We start from the raw sequence: 16,839 nt of genomic DNA, 5'->3' as shown, positions 1-16,839 counted from the left end.
AGGTTATCACATCTGTCTCAGATCACAGGCCAGCCATTTGAAAAGACTTCAGCCTTGGAGCTCTGCCTCCAATCCTCAAAATACCCTACTCTTTGCTATCTACCTCGGATGCAGTTTGCCCTTCCCACAAATATCACATATGCAAAATTTAAGTACTCCAGGACTTATATATAAGACCAAGACAGAATGGGAGGCAGCTCAACAGCTCTGCGACCTGCTGTGCTGGTTCAAAAACCCACAGGTGGGGGATAGGAGGGAGGGATTGTTGAATTGGATGAAAACAGACAACATGGCTCTATCATTATGGTAAGTACATAACTTTCATAACTGATTTTGTCTTTTCCATCTGGCTTCAACCTGAGAGACAGAGTCCCCAGTCATGTATCATCTCAGGGAGATCTTAGGAGAGAACATTCCACAGAACAGTAGAACCATACAAGATCCTAGACCTCGACTGCATATCCAATTTGTAACTGGACACAAAAGTATGGGTACTAATGCAGGTAACAGCTGCACAAATGTTATCAATAGAAGCTCTGTTGAAAAAAAGCCATGGAAGGGTCTACTGCTACAGCAGACTGACAGTTAGGTTTAATCAGTAAAGACTTTCCTGTCAAATTATAGCCAAAGGAAATGCAATTCGACATCTATTTGGACAGAGTTGTTTGACACCAGTTGACTCAGCCAGGACTTAGAAAAAGAGACAAAAAGCTGATCTGATTTCCTGAAGGCTATGGTCCTATCCACATAAAATCTCAGTTGTCTATGAACATCAAGATATTGTAGCAAATATTTTCACTTGTTACTAAAGTTTGAGGAAAAACAAAACACAAGTAAGTGGATCAGCTGATTCAAGGTAGACTCGTATATCATCTTAGAAAAAAGAAAGGATCAGTCCTTAGGAAAACACTATCCCTACTGAAAATCAAATATGGAGATTCTGAGGAGAAAACCTGCAGCTCTAATAACAGCCTGATAGACATCAGAGCCACTAGGAAAATAGTCTTCCAAGATAGCATGTTCAAACAGACAGTGGCTGAAGGTTCAAAAGGAGGGCTAGACAAAACATGGGAGTACGACAAGAAAATCCCAAGGAGGAACAGGATCCCAAGTGGAAGGACAAAAAACATATCTCTCAGGAAAGTCTTAGAAATCTTCAGAGTCGCTACTGGAGTACTCTCTCTCTCTCTCTCTCTGACAATATGAAAATTGGAAATAATCACTAGTTGAACTTTTAACAGTAGACTAGCTCAACCTAGAATGAAAAAGGTCAGAAAGAAAATCCAAAATAGTATTCAGCAGGCTGAGAAAGTCTCCAACCTTTCAAAGTCCAAACTGCAAAGCGTTTCCATTTACTAGAGTAAATCTTGTGTGTGAAGATTTTCTGAGAAGATAAAACACTGACAACTCTGTCAGAAAGCTTGGGACGTCTGGCCATAAAGGGAACTGAAGGAACCATGCAGTCAATTTGAAAATATGAAGACTGGACAGGGAAATTCCCACTGGGTGATATATCAAAAATGGTATGGGATCTAGGACCCAAGGCACATTCCAATTGTGAGCCCACAGGAATGGGAACCAAATTAGTCAGGACCAGAATGGAGCAGTGACAATCACAATCAATCTTCAATGGGCAGCTTTCTGAAGAAACTTTACTATGAAGGAAGTAGCAGGATAGGTATACAGGAAACCCAGAAGCCAAGCATACAGAAAAGTGTCCCTCAGTGACATCCCCTATTCCACAGGGGAACAAGGGCATAAAAACTGCTGCAATTTTTGTGGGACAGGGTCCCAAACAGATTACAGCAAGGGGTGCCCCAGAGCCAGAAGATCCAGGTTGCTACCTCTGGACTCGGGGATCTTTTGTGAGGAGGAAGAATATTCCTACTTAAAATGTCCGCTAAGATGTTGGGCTTCCCCAGGATATGTGTTGCTATCAGAAACCACTGAGAGGAGATTGCCTATTGCTACACTTTCATAGATTTCCAACAAAAAGGACAACTTCTCCCATGCTTGTTCACGTACCAAACCACTGACATATTGTTCGTATGGGTCGAGATCACACCCTTGGGGAGAAAGTCCTGAAAGGCCTGCAAAGTTAGGAGGACCACTCTCTTCTCCATGACATTGATGTGAGGATTGGCCTCGAAATGCCCCCCCCCAAACACCCCAGAAGGGAGACGTCCATAGTGACTGTGGCCTGAGGATGAAGTAGAACAAAAGATCTCCTGGTAGAAACCACGGGAGACTCCAACCACCATCTGATCTGAACCCAAAAAAATGTCCACCATGAGGGGAAAGTTCATGGGATGGGATAAATTAGCAACTCAGTGGTCTTAATATCCAGTGCTGTACCCTCATACAGTAATCTGCCAAAAAAAACTCAGTGCAGTCATGTGATCCAAATGTCTCAAAATCACGGAGACTGGAGGTTTGTGGAAGCGAAGACAAATCGCCTGCGCCAGAAGGGAACTCATGCTGTGTACTGGAAGTCTTGCTGTCTGAAACTCCATATCCAAATAGCATCCTATGAACTCAACACCTGAACAGGTTGTAGACTGAATTTCACGTAGTTTACAGTGATCCCTAGTGACAGGCACAGTTGGAGTAAGAAGTCCCACTCCTTGACTAATGACACACTCACTGAGAAAGTGAGGAGCTAATCACTGAGGTAAAGAAAAACCTGAAAGCCCTGTGACCTGTGCCAAGCTGCTACAACTGTCATGCACCTGGTAAACACCAGGGGGCAATGGTAAGACCAAAGGGTAGTGCTGTGAACTGGTAAAGATTGGTTCTCAGTTGGAAGGGCAGGTATCTCCTGGACCACCTTGCAATCTTTATATGATTGAGGATTTCCTCAATAGAGGCAGAATGGAATGCACTGTGACCATCCGGAACTTGGTCTGCTTCACATAATGGTTCAGTTTGCTTAAGATCCAGAATTGGTCACAGGCCCTTGTTTTTCTTTGACACCACAAAGAATACAGAACAGACCCTGGACTTCAATGGTCTGGTGGAACCTCTTGGATGATTCAATTTATAAGCAACTTCTGAATCTCAACAGCTACATCTCTTCTCTGATAGAGCTGAATGTTGGGAAGGGATCTGTGATTTTTTTCTCAGCACAAATAAAAATGGAATCGTACAGCCTCTGGATATGATTCTCAATACTCATGCATCCTAGGTGATGGCTTTCTACACTTTTGGGTGGAGAGCCAGGCAACTCCAGACTGCCTTCAGAGCAGAAGAGCCAGACAACCCTTTAGGTACACTGAAAGGGTCTCCTGGAAAAACCTCTGCAGTTGCCCTGGTTCTATGGACCACTTCTGCTATGTGGCTGGTGTCTGTTCTGGCGCCCCCACCCCGCCCTGCACAGTTGCCATGAGGGGCACCCTTATCAGGAACGTCCTGAAAAAAAAAAAAAGCCCTCCTCTTCTGATTCTTGCAGAAGGTTTGCTGAGGGGTGGCAAAGTGCACTCCTATGGCAGACGGTATCTTCTCATCCTGTTGCTCCTGGTTAAAGGTGCCTTTGACCTTTGCACCAAAAACAGTTGAACCATCAAAAGGAGCATTGACAAATGACACCTTAAAGCAGTCCACAAAGTTCATAATCTCATCCAAGAGTGCTGGGGCATGGCAATGCTGATACCGGCAGCTTGAGACATGCTGTCAGTACAGCTAGAAAGCAGGAATTCAGACACATTGGAAATAGTCTGCAAGGGTGACAAATGCATCTAAAGTGTCTTTTTAGATTCCACTAACTGCTGTCTTTACTTACCTTTATCACTTCAGAAACAATGTCATGCTGAAGTCTCATCAAATGAGGCAAACAATTTAATGCTCTCCCTGCAAAAGTAGCTGATAAGTACGTGTGCTTTCCTAAGCAGTCCAAATCCCCAGACTCCCTGTTTGAGGAAAGGTCCAAAGAAATTTCCTCCAAAGTGTCCTTTTTGGTGGTGGCAGCCACCGTGATGGCATCAACATCGGTGGCTGTACTCCAATGTTGCTAGTCCTCAGGGGGCAGCCAAGCTCTTATCAATTTTTTGGGGAAAAGGTTCTACCACATCTGGTTCCCACCAAGCCATCCAAGACACCAGGTCAATAAGCACATTCAGAGGGGGGACAACACAGGATGTGGATGGGCCCACACCAAAGGCCCCCCCCAAAAAAATATTGACTCCTCTGGAGAAAGGGTTTCAGCAGGGCAACCTCATGCTGATGGAGTATCCTCTGTGAGAGATTCCACTGTGGAATCCAGGTCTTCATCTTGCAGACTCTTACTGTCACTCCCCCAAACCAGAAAATCCAGGGGAGAGGTGGAAGATGCAGGGGGTCCTTGATGTAGGAAGGTCTGGAGACCTGGAGGAATGAGTAGTCAGAGAGCGTCCTGATGTGTATCTGTAGGTCCAGATGAAGACAGGGAGGATTACTGGTTGCTACTAACCACTCCATCTCCAGCCTGGAGAACATGCTTTCCATGACGTTGAAGGCAGAGATTGAATTTGGCCACCCAGAGCTGTCACCCTTGGAGTCCAAAGAACCCACAGAGCCACCAGACTTCGACACCAAACCAACCTGTCTTAACACCAAAGACTAGATCCAAACTGTAGAGTGTCAAGTCCCAGCGAGGGAGGGAAGACTCAAGCTATAAGAGTCTATCACAACCCTGGAATCTCAGCCCTGAACCCTCTACTCTGAGGTGCACTTGCCTCTGCCACAGTTGCAGTCAAGAAGGCCAAGGTAGGGGGTTGGGCCCTGAAGTGACCAAGTAATCAGACCAGATCCTGGCAGAGGCAAGACAACTGGAGCCACAAGCCCCACAGCCAAATGGCCCAATGGAGAAAAAACACCCAATGAAATAGACTCCTCAGGTACTGAAACTGAGGTGACAGGGATAAGACCTAGCTGAATCTGGGGTTGCAAGAAGGACTGCATTGGCTGCTCTGCAGATCTGACTCACTACTAAGTGGGCAGACAGAACCAACAAGCCTACTGATGAGGGCTTGGAAGCCCATCTGTCAGCAGTTGGATCTGCCCTAGAGAGGCCTGGATCCAAGGTGAAGAGGGAGAGGACTCTGGTGAAAACTCCCTAGGAGTAATGGGAGAAAACTCCTACCTGAACTTGCTCCCTTAACCAAGAAGGGGCTAGAAACACTTAAAGACTGAGACACTAACTTCTGCAAAGTTGGCTCTGTGAAAGACTAACTCCAAAACAAAGGAATCGACCATGGCACTGATGCACCATGGGAGGTGAAGGTCAGTGGATCTTCAGATCTGGCTGGTTAGGATGAGGGAAAACTGCTTATGTACGGTCCTCTTCTCCTTATCGTGCACCTTGGGGACATTAGAGTACTCATTACCTTGACCCTGCTCACCCTTTTCTCTTCTGTTTGGAGTGGAGGTGGAAGTCACAGGATCCCTCAAGGGTAACAAGCCCTTTAACACTAATTTGGATCGGTGTTCATTCAGAGCCTGTGTACCACAGCCTGCACAAATAGAGCACTTGGCATCCAAAAGTGAGGGACCGAGGCAATATATGCATCAATCGTGTGCTTCCTGTGATGGGAATTTGTAGATGCATGACACACATTTTTTAAATCCCTTCTTGTCCATGGTGAAGGAGAACTGCCACCTAAAAGAACAAATCAAGAAAAAAAACACAGAACACCAAAAAAATAATAAATACACACTTAACCTAATTTTTTTTAACAGTTGAAAACCAAAGGGTGGGAAAACCACAGACTTAGAAGCATTACCACAAAGAAAAAACAAAAAAACAAAACAAACAAACAAAAAACTACAAACCAGTCCTAACACTAACCAATCTTAAAATGTCTCAAAAGGTTGACTAACGATAGAGGAAGGATTACAAAGCAATTAAGCAATAATCACACCTAATACCAAAAAAGGAAACAAATCCACAATGGAATTTGCAATCATGTTCCAGTCCCTGGAGGTGGTAAACAAGATTTGGAGTAGATAAAAGAGAGCAGGGTTTTATGGATAGAGGAGGCAAAGCTCCAAGGCTGAAGTATTTTGGAATGGCCATGGTCAGATCAGAGTCTGATCCAATAACCCATAGGCTGAAGCAGGATGAAAAAAAAGACTACATCAGATTCTACCTTTCTCTACTGACAAGTGAGCTATTCTAGTCCACACATCACATTCTCCTAATTTGGTTAAACGCTTACAGAATTCATCTCATCCATTTCAACACCTTTCACCCAACTCTTGTCCATACTAGCCGTAAACAGATATTTAAAACCTTCTGTACCTCTTTCATGGAGGCTAAACTATTCAAGTAGCAATCAGACAGAACAGTACAGTCAAAAGAACATGCAGAGACTAGCTTTACACTACATCCCTTTACTTGTGAGGGCTTTAATGATAAACATTAAACAAGTAAAAAGCCGATAACTGCTAGAAACTGTCTTGACATTTCATTCTGCTCCTACTGATGGGAGAGATCCAGATATTAAAAATAAATGAGGGAATAATGTTTAACAAAACAGTTCAATTTATGAATTACAAAACACATGTAAATGTAATTCAGAAATATGTGTTTACCTACTCTTACTTTGTTATCACTTCATAAAGTTGTACAGTTATTCTTTCAAGTGGACCATTTTCATAAGATCATAGGAGGTTACTAGGTTAATGAACTAGGGCCCTTACAAGCCTAGCCAAGTTTTACCCTTATTTCCACGATCAGCACCTATTCCCCCTGTCCAAGAGAGACACAGGTGGAACCCCCGGGGTGAACTTACAGTTACCCACCCAACTGTCCAGATTATGTTTGAAGAGGATCAATGGGGTCTGCTTGACATGAAGTGGGATTCTGTTCCAGAGGCGTGGTAACCTCTGGGAGACAAATCAGTCCCTCCAGCAGGTTCCATTAATGTCACATATCATGTTAAGGCCTTTAGAACGAGTAGCCCATGTACCATTTGACTTGCGGATATGCAGCATTTCCAATAAAGCATGGTCAAAGATTGCCTTATATGGAAGGCACAGATCACCTCCAAATAATCTCTATGAAACAGAATAAAATGACAGTGATTTCATCTGTCCACATAGGACAGATGCTGAAGACCTTGAATTTTCCTTGTGAGGAATCTCTGCGGTCTCTCCAATTACTGCAGGTGCTTGGAAAAGAATATACCAAAAGGGGCAATGTACTCTAATGGCCTGATGAGGTAAGAGTACAGGGAGGTTATAATTTCTTTTTTTTCTGGAGACAATGCTCTTACTTATGAAATGAGCAATATAGAATGCCCTTCTTACCACTGTAGATACATGATGATCAAAGGTAAGGTTGCTGTCAATCTGTGTGCCCAGGTCTCTCACCACTGAATGCATACTTAGGGTGTTGTTATTGATGTGGTAGTTAGCAGGAACATCGCTCTTACCAAAAGGGATGATAATACATTTTTTACACTGAGTTTAAGGCCATGACTTTGGCACCAATCATTTGTTTGTGTAAGACCCTCTTGGAGGATGTTGACATTGTTTGGAGATTCTATGACTGATCCCAGTTTGCAGTCATCAGCAAACTTTGTCAGCCACAGACCTTTAGTTTTAGCTTGTACTTCGGAGAAATAGATTCCAAACAGTAGAGGTCCCAGGACTGATCCTTGTAGAACACCACTGGTTACAGGTCTGCTGTTGGAGGTGGATTCCCTTACTTTGACTATATGGGTTCTATCAATCAGTGAACCAGTTAGTGACCCATCTAACGATATAAGGGTTGATACCTAGCTGGGTGAGTTTGTCAATGATGCCTAAATGTGGGATAGTGTCAAAAGCCTTGGCTAAGTCTTGGTAGGCTACATGCACAGATTTCCCCTCATCTAGGGCCTTGGTGACTGTCTCAAAGTAGTCCACTAAGTTTAACAGGCATGATCTCCCTTTGACAAATCCAAATGGAGTAGGGTCAAGTGTTTGGAGAATACCTATATCTTTGTTGATAAGGTCCATGATGATTCGCTCTATGGCCTTGCAGATAAGGCTAGTCAGGCTAATAGGTCTATAGTTCCCAGGGTCAGTGGAAGCACCACCTTTGTAAAAGGGGATAACTGTGGCCTTTTTCCATTCACCTGGGATGAAGCCTGTGCTTAGACTATGACTGAAAAGAGTACCCAATGGTGTTGCTAATTCTTGTTTGAACCCATGTAAGACGCAGCCTGGGATGTTATCAGGTTCCATAGATGCTGTGTTTTTGAGCTTAGAGAGGGCATTTACAACCTGCTCTTTAGAGATGCAAGGTAGAGGACAGGTGGTAGGGATGTCATGGGTACATGTGGCGGGGACAGGGGAGTGAAGTTTTCACAGAACCTGTCAGCTAACAGGTTAGCTATGTCCACAGGCTCAGTATATGTGGTATCATTAATTACCAGTTCGGCATAAATCTGGGCCTTTCCTTTTAGGTTACGGATGTAACTAAAGAATACCTTATGGCTGTCCTTAGTTGAGGAGGCTAATTTGAAATCGTAACATGCTTTGGAGAACTTCACAAGAAGTCTTACTTGCTTGTTTAAGCTGAGGAGAGAGTGTTTCCAGTTAAGGCTCGCTCCCACTTACTCTTAGACAGCAATTTCTTCCTCTTATTGTAAAGCCTGTTAATGGCACTTGTCCAGCAGGCAGGTTTAATCTTCCTTGAGGAGCTTGCTTTGGTCCTAGCATGTACGGTTGAGTCAGTGTAGTTATAAAGGTGTAGAACTCTGCATAGTTGCCAGTTCCATCAGAGGAGGGAGGTGCAGTGAAGCTATTTGAACCATCCTGTAAGAGGTTATAATCTGCTTTGGAGAAATTTTTTAGTTTAGTTGTTGCTGGGGGGGGACTGTCAGGTGTGATAGTTACTTTGAATGAAACTGATCTATAGACAGATCTCACCAGGGAAGACATTGCAGTGGGGGTGCAACAGTGGTCCCCCATACTGGTAAGCACCAGATCCAGGATGTTGGCACCCCTTGTTGGGGTGTCAACCAGCTGGTCCAGGGTACTGGAGTTAATGAAGTCGAGGAACCTTTGGGCAAGTGAGTTTGTGCACAAGTAATTTACCCAGTTAATGGATGGGTAGTTAAAGTCGCCTAACACCATGGTGTTCAGATGTACCTTGATAGACTCAAGAACATCCAAATAGGCAGAGTGGGTGTCCTGATTCATGGAGGGGGTCCTGTAGCTGACAATGACTTGAATAAGTGTCCTACCAACAGTTAATGGCTGTTTAACCAGTCTGGAGGTGTATTTATCTTTAATAACTACTGATACACTGCCTCCTTTAGTTTTCATGCCTTCAGTTTGTGGTCTGAACGTGTGGAAGGAGGTGTAGCCTGATATGACTGGGGTACTCTCCACAGCGTTGAACCAGGTCTCACTGTCTGCACAAATGTTTACGTCTTCCACGGTGAAGACTGCTTCCAGTCAGTGCAGTTTCATGTTAAAGAATCCTGGCGTTTAGCAGCATGACCTTGCGGTTGTTTTTAGATGGGAGTTTTTACATTGGGAATTTTTATAATAATACTGTGGTTTAGCACTATGAAATATTGCGAAAAAAAGATGTCAGGATCATTTTCAGCAGGGCTTTTTTCACTTAAAGAAAAAAGGCAATATTATGTTCCAAGTGCTAAAAACTAGCTAGAAATAAATAGCATTTTCAATTCATTCATCAGAGAGTGAAAGAACCAATGTCTGTGGAAAAAAATTTCTTCAAGGAGTTGAGGACAGTAAGTGTAAAAATGAACCTGCCATAAGTGTGGTCAGGCTCTTTAATATCAGTGTGATGAACAACCATTAAAAACTAGCTAGAACAAAATCAATTAGTACAACCTGCAGCTTCAAAACAGAAGCTTACTTAAGCACTTTCATCCTTGGTAAAATGGACTTCACCAGAATGGCAATAAAAAACAGCTTGCTTGAAAAACCTGTGTGCTGCATCTTGTGATAAATAAATTAGATCAGAGGATACATAATATCACAGAAAAAAAATTAAAAACACACCAACATAAATCTATTGAACTATAAAATACATATAATATGTGAATGTTCTTTAATGGTACCACATATATAAAATTACGCTTGCTATAAGTAACTTTCATTAATTCTAGACTTCCTCTAATAATTTTTCAATTATTCTTGCGTAGGTCTGTCGATGCCAATTTTGTTGTTGGTTAACTTTCACAGCTGTTTGGGTTACAAGTCTCTTCAGTAAAACAGGTGAAAAACAAATTTTCATAATTTCATCTGCTAAATTCATTAAGTGGTCTACTCTGCAACCTTTAGGAAAAAATTATTTTATAATATGTCTAAGACTTGTGAAAATACATCATCTTTAGTAATAAGCCCAGATGTTCTAAGAAGCTGATCTCTAGAAACATACTGTATTTAATGAACTTAGGAGTAAGAAATGTTGTCTGTTACTGACCTACTTTAGGATAATTGGAAAAGTATTAGATGAAATGCAGAAATAATGAAGGTTGTTGATAGTGAGCCTAAAAGGTACCATTAAATAAACTTCACATAGAGAAACAACTGTTATTACGACTGTTCCATCTCATAAGGACAACAACACCTATCCATGTGGTTGTTCTAAAGCTTGTTACACATACAATACCAAATATATATTTTCTCATTTTAATAAAGTTTTACATGTTAAGACTAGATTAACATGTAACATCACGTCTCATCATGTGGTTCTTGTAATGCATATTACATTGTTATGACCAAATGGGTATTCAGAAAACAAATTTTAGAACACATTTGTGATATTAACGCTAATATTAATAATGCATTGTACAGACATTTGTTTGAATTTCCTTAACATAAAACAATTAGTTTTTTGTAACATAAATGGCATCACTAGAATTGAGGAGAGGTGACTTTAAAAATAAAGAACAGACGGAAACACTATGGTAGAGGTTACAGGCAGAAATCTCCTGGCCTCACTACTACCATTAATATCAAGTGTTTTTTTTCAAGGAAGAAAATGTAAAACAAAGTATTGGATATTATTTCTACATATTGTCTGTTATATGTATGTTACAGTTCTTTCTATACATTTATTATGGTGTGTTTTAAATGTTTTTATGATATTGCTGTGGTCAGCTGACCTAATTTATTAATCGCATGATGTAGAACAAGTATATTTAGCAGGCTCTTGTATTTTATTGTTACCTTGATGAAGTCCATTTTACCAGGGCTGAAAGCTCTTATGTAAATTTTGTTCTGAAGCTGCTGGTTGTGTTATTTGCTTTGTGCTTTTTTTCCCACTTACTATTGTACTCAAAAATCATACTTTTATCTGCATTTTACATTTGATGAAATATATCCAAAATCACCTAGTCATTAGAAATTACTTACCCTGAGACATGGACTATCAGTATGTGCTCCAATTATGCTAAAGCCATTTCCAGGTTTGTACTGGCCACCAACAGCAAACGCAATAATGGTAGAATAGTTTCTTGTAACAAAGTACTGCAGAAAAAAAAAATTGACAAAGAAAAAATTACAAAATATGCTTGGAAATATTTAAACTGCAATATTGTTACTAAAGACTACCAACAAATCTCACTTAATACTACCGGTCAAACTTAACTGTTAAAATGTAAAGCTTATATAGCCACTCTGTAAACAGATTTTACAGTTAACTTTGTACTGTTCAGAAAGTCCAAGACACTCTCCTTATTTTATAAAGTGCTTAAAGAAAGACTATTTTCTTTGTACACAGCAGTTTGGCTCTAGACAAATTGTCAGTCTGAGGATTCACTTACTATCCCTGCTGCCAGGCCTAAAGTGATCCACAACATGCAAGGTTTTAAGAATGTTGTTACTGGAATTAATAGGAGGAACAATTTAACCACGGCTATAGACCAGCAGAGTCTAAACAGTCATCTTGACAGCACAAAGAAGCAATCTTGTAGACCCGCTTCACTGACTGTTGGGGCTGAAGAACCCCTATGAGGAAGCCATTCACCTCACCAAATTGCTGTATGATGCTTCCGCCTAGAATCCTCACCAACTGGCTACCACACAAGTTGCTACAGGTGATTCAATGCAATGCAACCATTGTGAGTGCATATCCAGCAAGTCAATCCAACGCTGAAATCATCACACTCCAAAGTATCATATAACCTGTGTTGGGAGCTTTTCTAGATAGACAGAACACATGATGCAGATCTGCAGGATCAAACCCCACTATTTGTTAATATTAGTGGCAACGCTTTTTAATGGATAATGCTTTGAGAGGAGCTTTCAGGTATTCCTGACTTACAATGACCTCAGAATTTAAATTATGCCTGGGGTTCATGGGAGAAATCCTACTGCATGGCGGCTCTGTGAGCCCACAGAAAAACAAGCTTTATGTTTGTCAATAGATGGTGGTCAAATTATGTGCATAACCGGCTTTGCAAAGAATTCTTCAGTGTATAATTACATCCTCAGGTTCAGTCAAGGTTTCCGTCACACAGCCATTTATGACCAATTCATGTTATTACAACAGTAACTTTATGGTAAAGATTTATAATGCCAACACCTCTGATACCATGACATATTTCTCATAACCATGCCTATAGCAGTGAAGAGTCACGAAGCTCTGACACTTAGGAATGGCGTTAGTGTGGTGCATTTACCTTTTTAGTTGGCTTGATGTTCCAGTGCTCACTTTCCTTCAGTTCCTGAAATCCCGCAGACTTCAGGCGCAGTTTGCATTCTTCCACCACTGAAAGACAAAAATGTATAGTAAACTGAATCAGAAATGGCTTAAACACATGGTAAAATACTTTCTTTGTTGTCTTCTAAACAAGAGTTCTATGTAAATAATTTTCACAGAAATACTGTGATATAAACAGACTGGATTCATTTCTACTGACTTGCTGAATTCTTAACAAGCATTCAACAATTACAGTCTGAAGACTGCTACTGAACTACAATCAATAAAATCTTCATCCCTAATACTTCCTTAACTACAGGATCTAGGTACTTGGAAAAAAAAAAAGTGCTCCTACACTAAAAAATACCAGTGACACACAAGAGACATCAGTTTTTATTACTGCGATATTAGTGACCTAGGTTTTAAGAATAGATTGCTGTGTGAAGAACTTCAGGCAATGGCATTGATCCAAGTCCCTCTTTACAAAAAGGGGTAAAAATCTTCGAGGCACTTCTGAATTACATCAAGTTAGCTGTTCATACTCCACTGCTGATTCTCCTTAGACCTCTTCACAGTACTGTGGCTGGTGGTTCTGGGCCCCACTGAATCAAGGGAATGTATTTATGGCATAATCCTGGGACCAGGTGACAAGTCTATGGGAAGGGAGTAGCCAGAGATAGTTAAATTGTGCCAGGAAGTCAAAAAACCTATAGTAAGTCAAAACCTTAACCTCACTGTACTTTGCTGCTTGGATGGTATTAGTCTCATCATACCTCATAGAGTTCCAGGAGGTGCATTCAACAGTGTTCCGTAGTGCAGTTCTGTCTACCAAATTAAAGCGACAGTAATACAGCAGCAGTGGGAAAGACCTAATGGTGTTCCAAAATAGACAAACTTTCAAAGCAAGCCACAAGACTGGTCATTAACTATCAGAATTTAAAATTCTTGTCAAACATTAGTGCCCAGGGAAGAGAGGCATGAATACTCTCAGTCACTGATTTCACACAGAAAAGGTATGTAGCACAAATAAACTTGATAATGTTTTTTTTCCAGAATGGACTGGTCTTTTAGAGTTGTGTAAATCTAGAGACTTTTAACCCTGTGCCATCTCAGCTATATTCTGACAAAGTGCTCAGTATATTTTAGTTAGTTTTTTTTTTAACTTTGTCAGCCAGGAATATCCAAATGACAGGTACCTATATTTAGTTGAATCTCTGTGTGAAAAGCTCCAGTAACTAAGTACACAAAATTAATACACATCAAAAACAAGTCAGACAATATGAAAATGCTTACAATATGATTTAGAAAGTACAGTTGTGTACACTTACCATAAATGTAGATGTTCGAGTGTATTCAATGTTGCAGTCATCATATTTGGGTTATCCCTGCCAGGGTAGCCCTCAGTCGGCCTGAATACCAGAGGCGTAGTATTTCTGCGTCAGTTGCTGTCGCTTCAGGACTGACGTCAGGTCATCAGTAATATAAAGTAAGGTAGCCGACATCATTACATCAGTTTTTCTTGCCCTGTCAGGAGCCCCCCAAGTGGGAGCCAGGATATGGTGGAAGTACCCCACCAGTAGTAAGTAAATACCAAAAAGTTCCTTTTAAGGATAGAGAGAGGGAGAGAGAAAGAGAGAGAGGGGGGATGGAGGAAGGGAAACCAGGACTGCAACAGTGAATACACTCGAACATCTACATTTATGATGTGTACACAACTGTACCATGTTCTTCGTGTTTCACTGTTGCACTCATCACATTTGGGTTGATTCCCACAGCTGAAGAAAAGGATGGAGGCAGTCAAGAAGGCTGGGGGCTGGCTAGGATGCCCTGTAAGACTGCAGTGGCAAAGCCTGCCCTGGATTTGGAGAAGATAGGCAGGTGAAGGAATGAACAGATGTCCATGTTGCAGCCTCCAGATGTCGCTGGTGGGGACTCCTCTGAGGAAAGCTGCAGAGGTGCAGGTTGCTCTGGTAGAGTGTGTCCTTAGCCCCTTAGGGGGAGATTTCCTGTGTTGCTCGTAGCAGAAATGGATGCAGTGTGCGATCCATTTGGAAATGGTTTGTCTGGATATGGCTTTGCCCTCTGCTCCTGCAGCAAAGCTGACTAACAACTGATCAGTCTTTCTAAATGATTTAGTCCTCTCTAGATAGAATCTGAGCTGTCTGTGCACATCTAGAAAGTGTAGTATCCTTTCTCCCTTGTTTTGTGGGTTAGGGAAAAAGGTGGGCAAATGAATGGATTGGTTGAGAGCCACGCTGGACACCACTTTAGGCATGAAGGAGGTTTAGTCCTGAGGGAGACTCTGTCAGCATGTAAAATGATGAAGGGCTCTACAGCCATTAGTGCTTGTAGCTCGGATACTCTTCTTGCTGAAGTGATGGCCAGAAGCAAGGCTGTCTTCCATGAGAGAAACTTTAACTCTGCTGAAGCTGCTGGTTCAAAGGGAGGCAGGGTGAGCTTTTCCAACACAAAGTTTAGGTCCCAAGCTGAGGTAGGTGCTCTTCTGGGTGGCCTCAAGTTGCGAGCCCCTCTTAGGGACTGTTTGATGAGAGGGTGCGAGAAAAGAGGTTGCTCTGTGCTGAAATGAGCAGAGATAGCAGAGGCATGAATTTTAATAGAGGAAAAGGATAGACCACTGTGTAGTAGGTCAGCTAGGTAATCCAGGATGAGAGGTGGAGAGGGCTGTGCCATATTGGCTCCCTTAGCCTCGATCCAGGTGCAGAACCTTTTCCATTTGTCAGCATAAGACTTTCTACTGCTAGGGCATCTGGCCTCACGTATAACATCTAGAACCTGTTTACTGAGATTGGCAGCTTGTATAGTGGTCAGGGAATACGCCAGGCTGCCAAACTGAGGGCCTGCAATTGGGGATGCATGAATTCTCCTTCCTTCTGGGTCAGGTGTGTTGGGATCTGAGGGAGATGCCATGGTGGCAGAGGTGACAGGCTGCGCAGCAGTGGGTACCAGTGCTGGCGTGGCCAGTCGGGGCAATCAGGATTGTCCTCGGGTTTTCCTCCCTTATTTTGAGCAGTACCCTGGTAATGAGAGGTAGTGGGGGAAATACAAAGACCGAGAGGTTGATCCACTGGAAGGATAGCGCATCCACTCTCCAGGCCCTGCAGTGAAGCTCTCTAGTGCAGAACTTGCTGAGCTGATAGTTGGAGTGGGAAGCAAAGAAGTCGACCTCTGGGGTGCCCCATTTCTGAGTTATAAGGGTGAAGGTTCTTTGGTCTAGCTGCCACTCGTGTAGGTCCAGAAGATTTCTGCTTAAGTTGTCTGCCAGAGAGTTTAGAGAGTCTGGCAGGACTTGTGCTAACAGGTGTAGTTGCATGGCTGAGGCTGCGTGCCAAAGGGTCCTGGCGAGCCTGCATAGAGGGTAGGAGTGAATCCCTCCCTGCTTGTTGATATACCACATCACAGTAGTGTTGTCTGTTTTGATCAGTAGAGCCTCTAGGGAGAGAAGGGGTCTGAAAGCTGTCAATGCGTGCTGGACAGCTAACATCTCTTTTTGGTTGATGTGCAGATGGATTTGATGTGGGCTCCATTGGCCCTGTATGCACCTGCCGTCCAGGTGTGCACCCCAGGCATAGTCTGATGCACCTGTGGTGAGGGTCTGAGTGGCGTGGGGTTGTGAGAAGGGTAGCCCCTTGTTGTGGTAGCATGGCCACTGCCCACCAAAGAAAATCTTTCCTTAGACAAGGTATCATTGGTATAAAAGAGTTTCAGGTCTTGAGAGTGTTGACACCAAAGGCTTTTTAGGTACCACTGAAGTTTCCTCATATGCAGTCTGACATATGGAATGAGTAGAATGCAAGAAGCCATGAACCCCAGAGCTTGCAGGATTTTCCTTGTGGATAACTGGGGTCTGGTGGCTAGTTGAGAGAAATAGGCTGTCAGGTAAGTTTGCTTTTCTGGTGTAAGGAATGCCATCTGGGATGCTGTGTCCAGGCTTGCTCCCAGGAATATAATTTTTTGGGTAGGTACTTGTTTGGATTTCTTTTGTTGATAGTGTACCCTAGGGAGGACAGTAGGTCCTTTACAAATTCCAGGTGCTTGAGCAGCTTTTCCTGACTGTCTGCCTGAATTAGGCAGTCGTCTAAGTATGGGTAAATTTGAATATTTCTTTGCCTGCAAAAAGCAATGGTGGAAGCCAGACATTTTGTGAAAACTCTGGGAGCAGTAGATAAGCCAAA

General features: G+C 42.4%; 1 protein-coding gene across 1 annotated transcript in view; it reads right to left on the bottom strand.

Moving 5' to 3' along the window:
• The window catches only part of LOC122805613 (aspartyl aminopeptidase), a 1,034,351-nt gene that overhangs the window by 777,231 nt on the left and 240,281 nt on the right, over positions 1–16,839 (bottom strand). The window contains exons 3-4 of the mRNA XM_044075861.1: positions 12,627–12,715; positions 11,359–11,472 (exon numbers count right to left, since the gene is read on the bottom strand). Coding sequence (XP_043931796.1) covers positions 11,359–11,472; positions 12,627–12,715 — 203 coding nt within the window. The remainder of the gene's footprint in view (positions 1–11,358; positions 11,473–12,626; positions 12,716–16,839) is intronic.

Source organism: Protopterus annectens, chromosome 6.part1 (assembly GCF_019279795.1).
Source record: "Protopterus annectens isolate FY-2018-M chromosome 6.part1, PAN1.0, whole genome shotgun sequence".
In the NCBI taxonomy this organism is placed as follows: Eukaryota; Metazoa; Chordata; order Ceratodontiformes; family Protopteridae; genus Protopterus; species Protopterus annectens.
The sequence above is the reverse complement of the archived record's forward strand: the minus strand, read 5'-3'. Positions and strand labels throughout refer to the sequence as shown.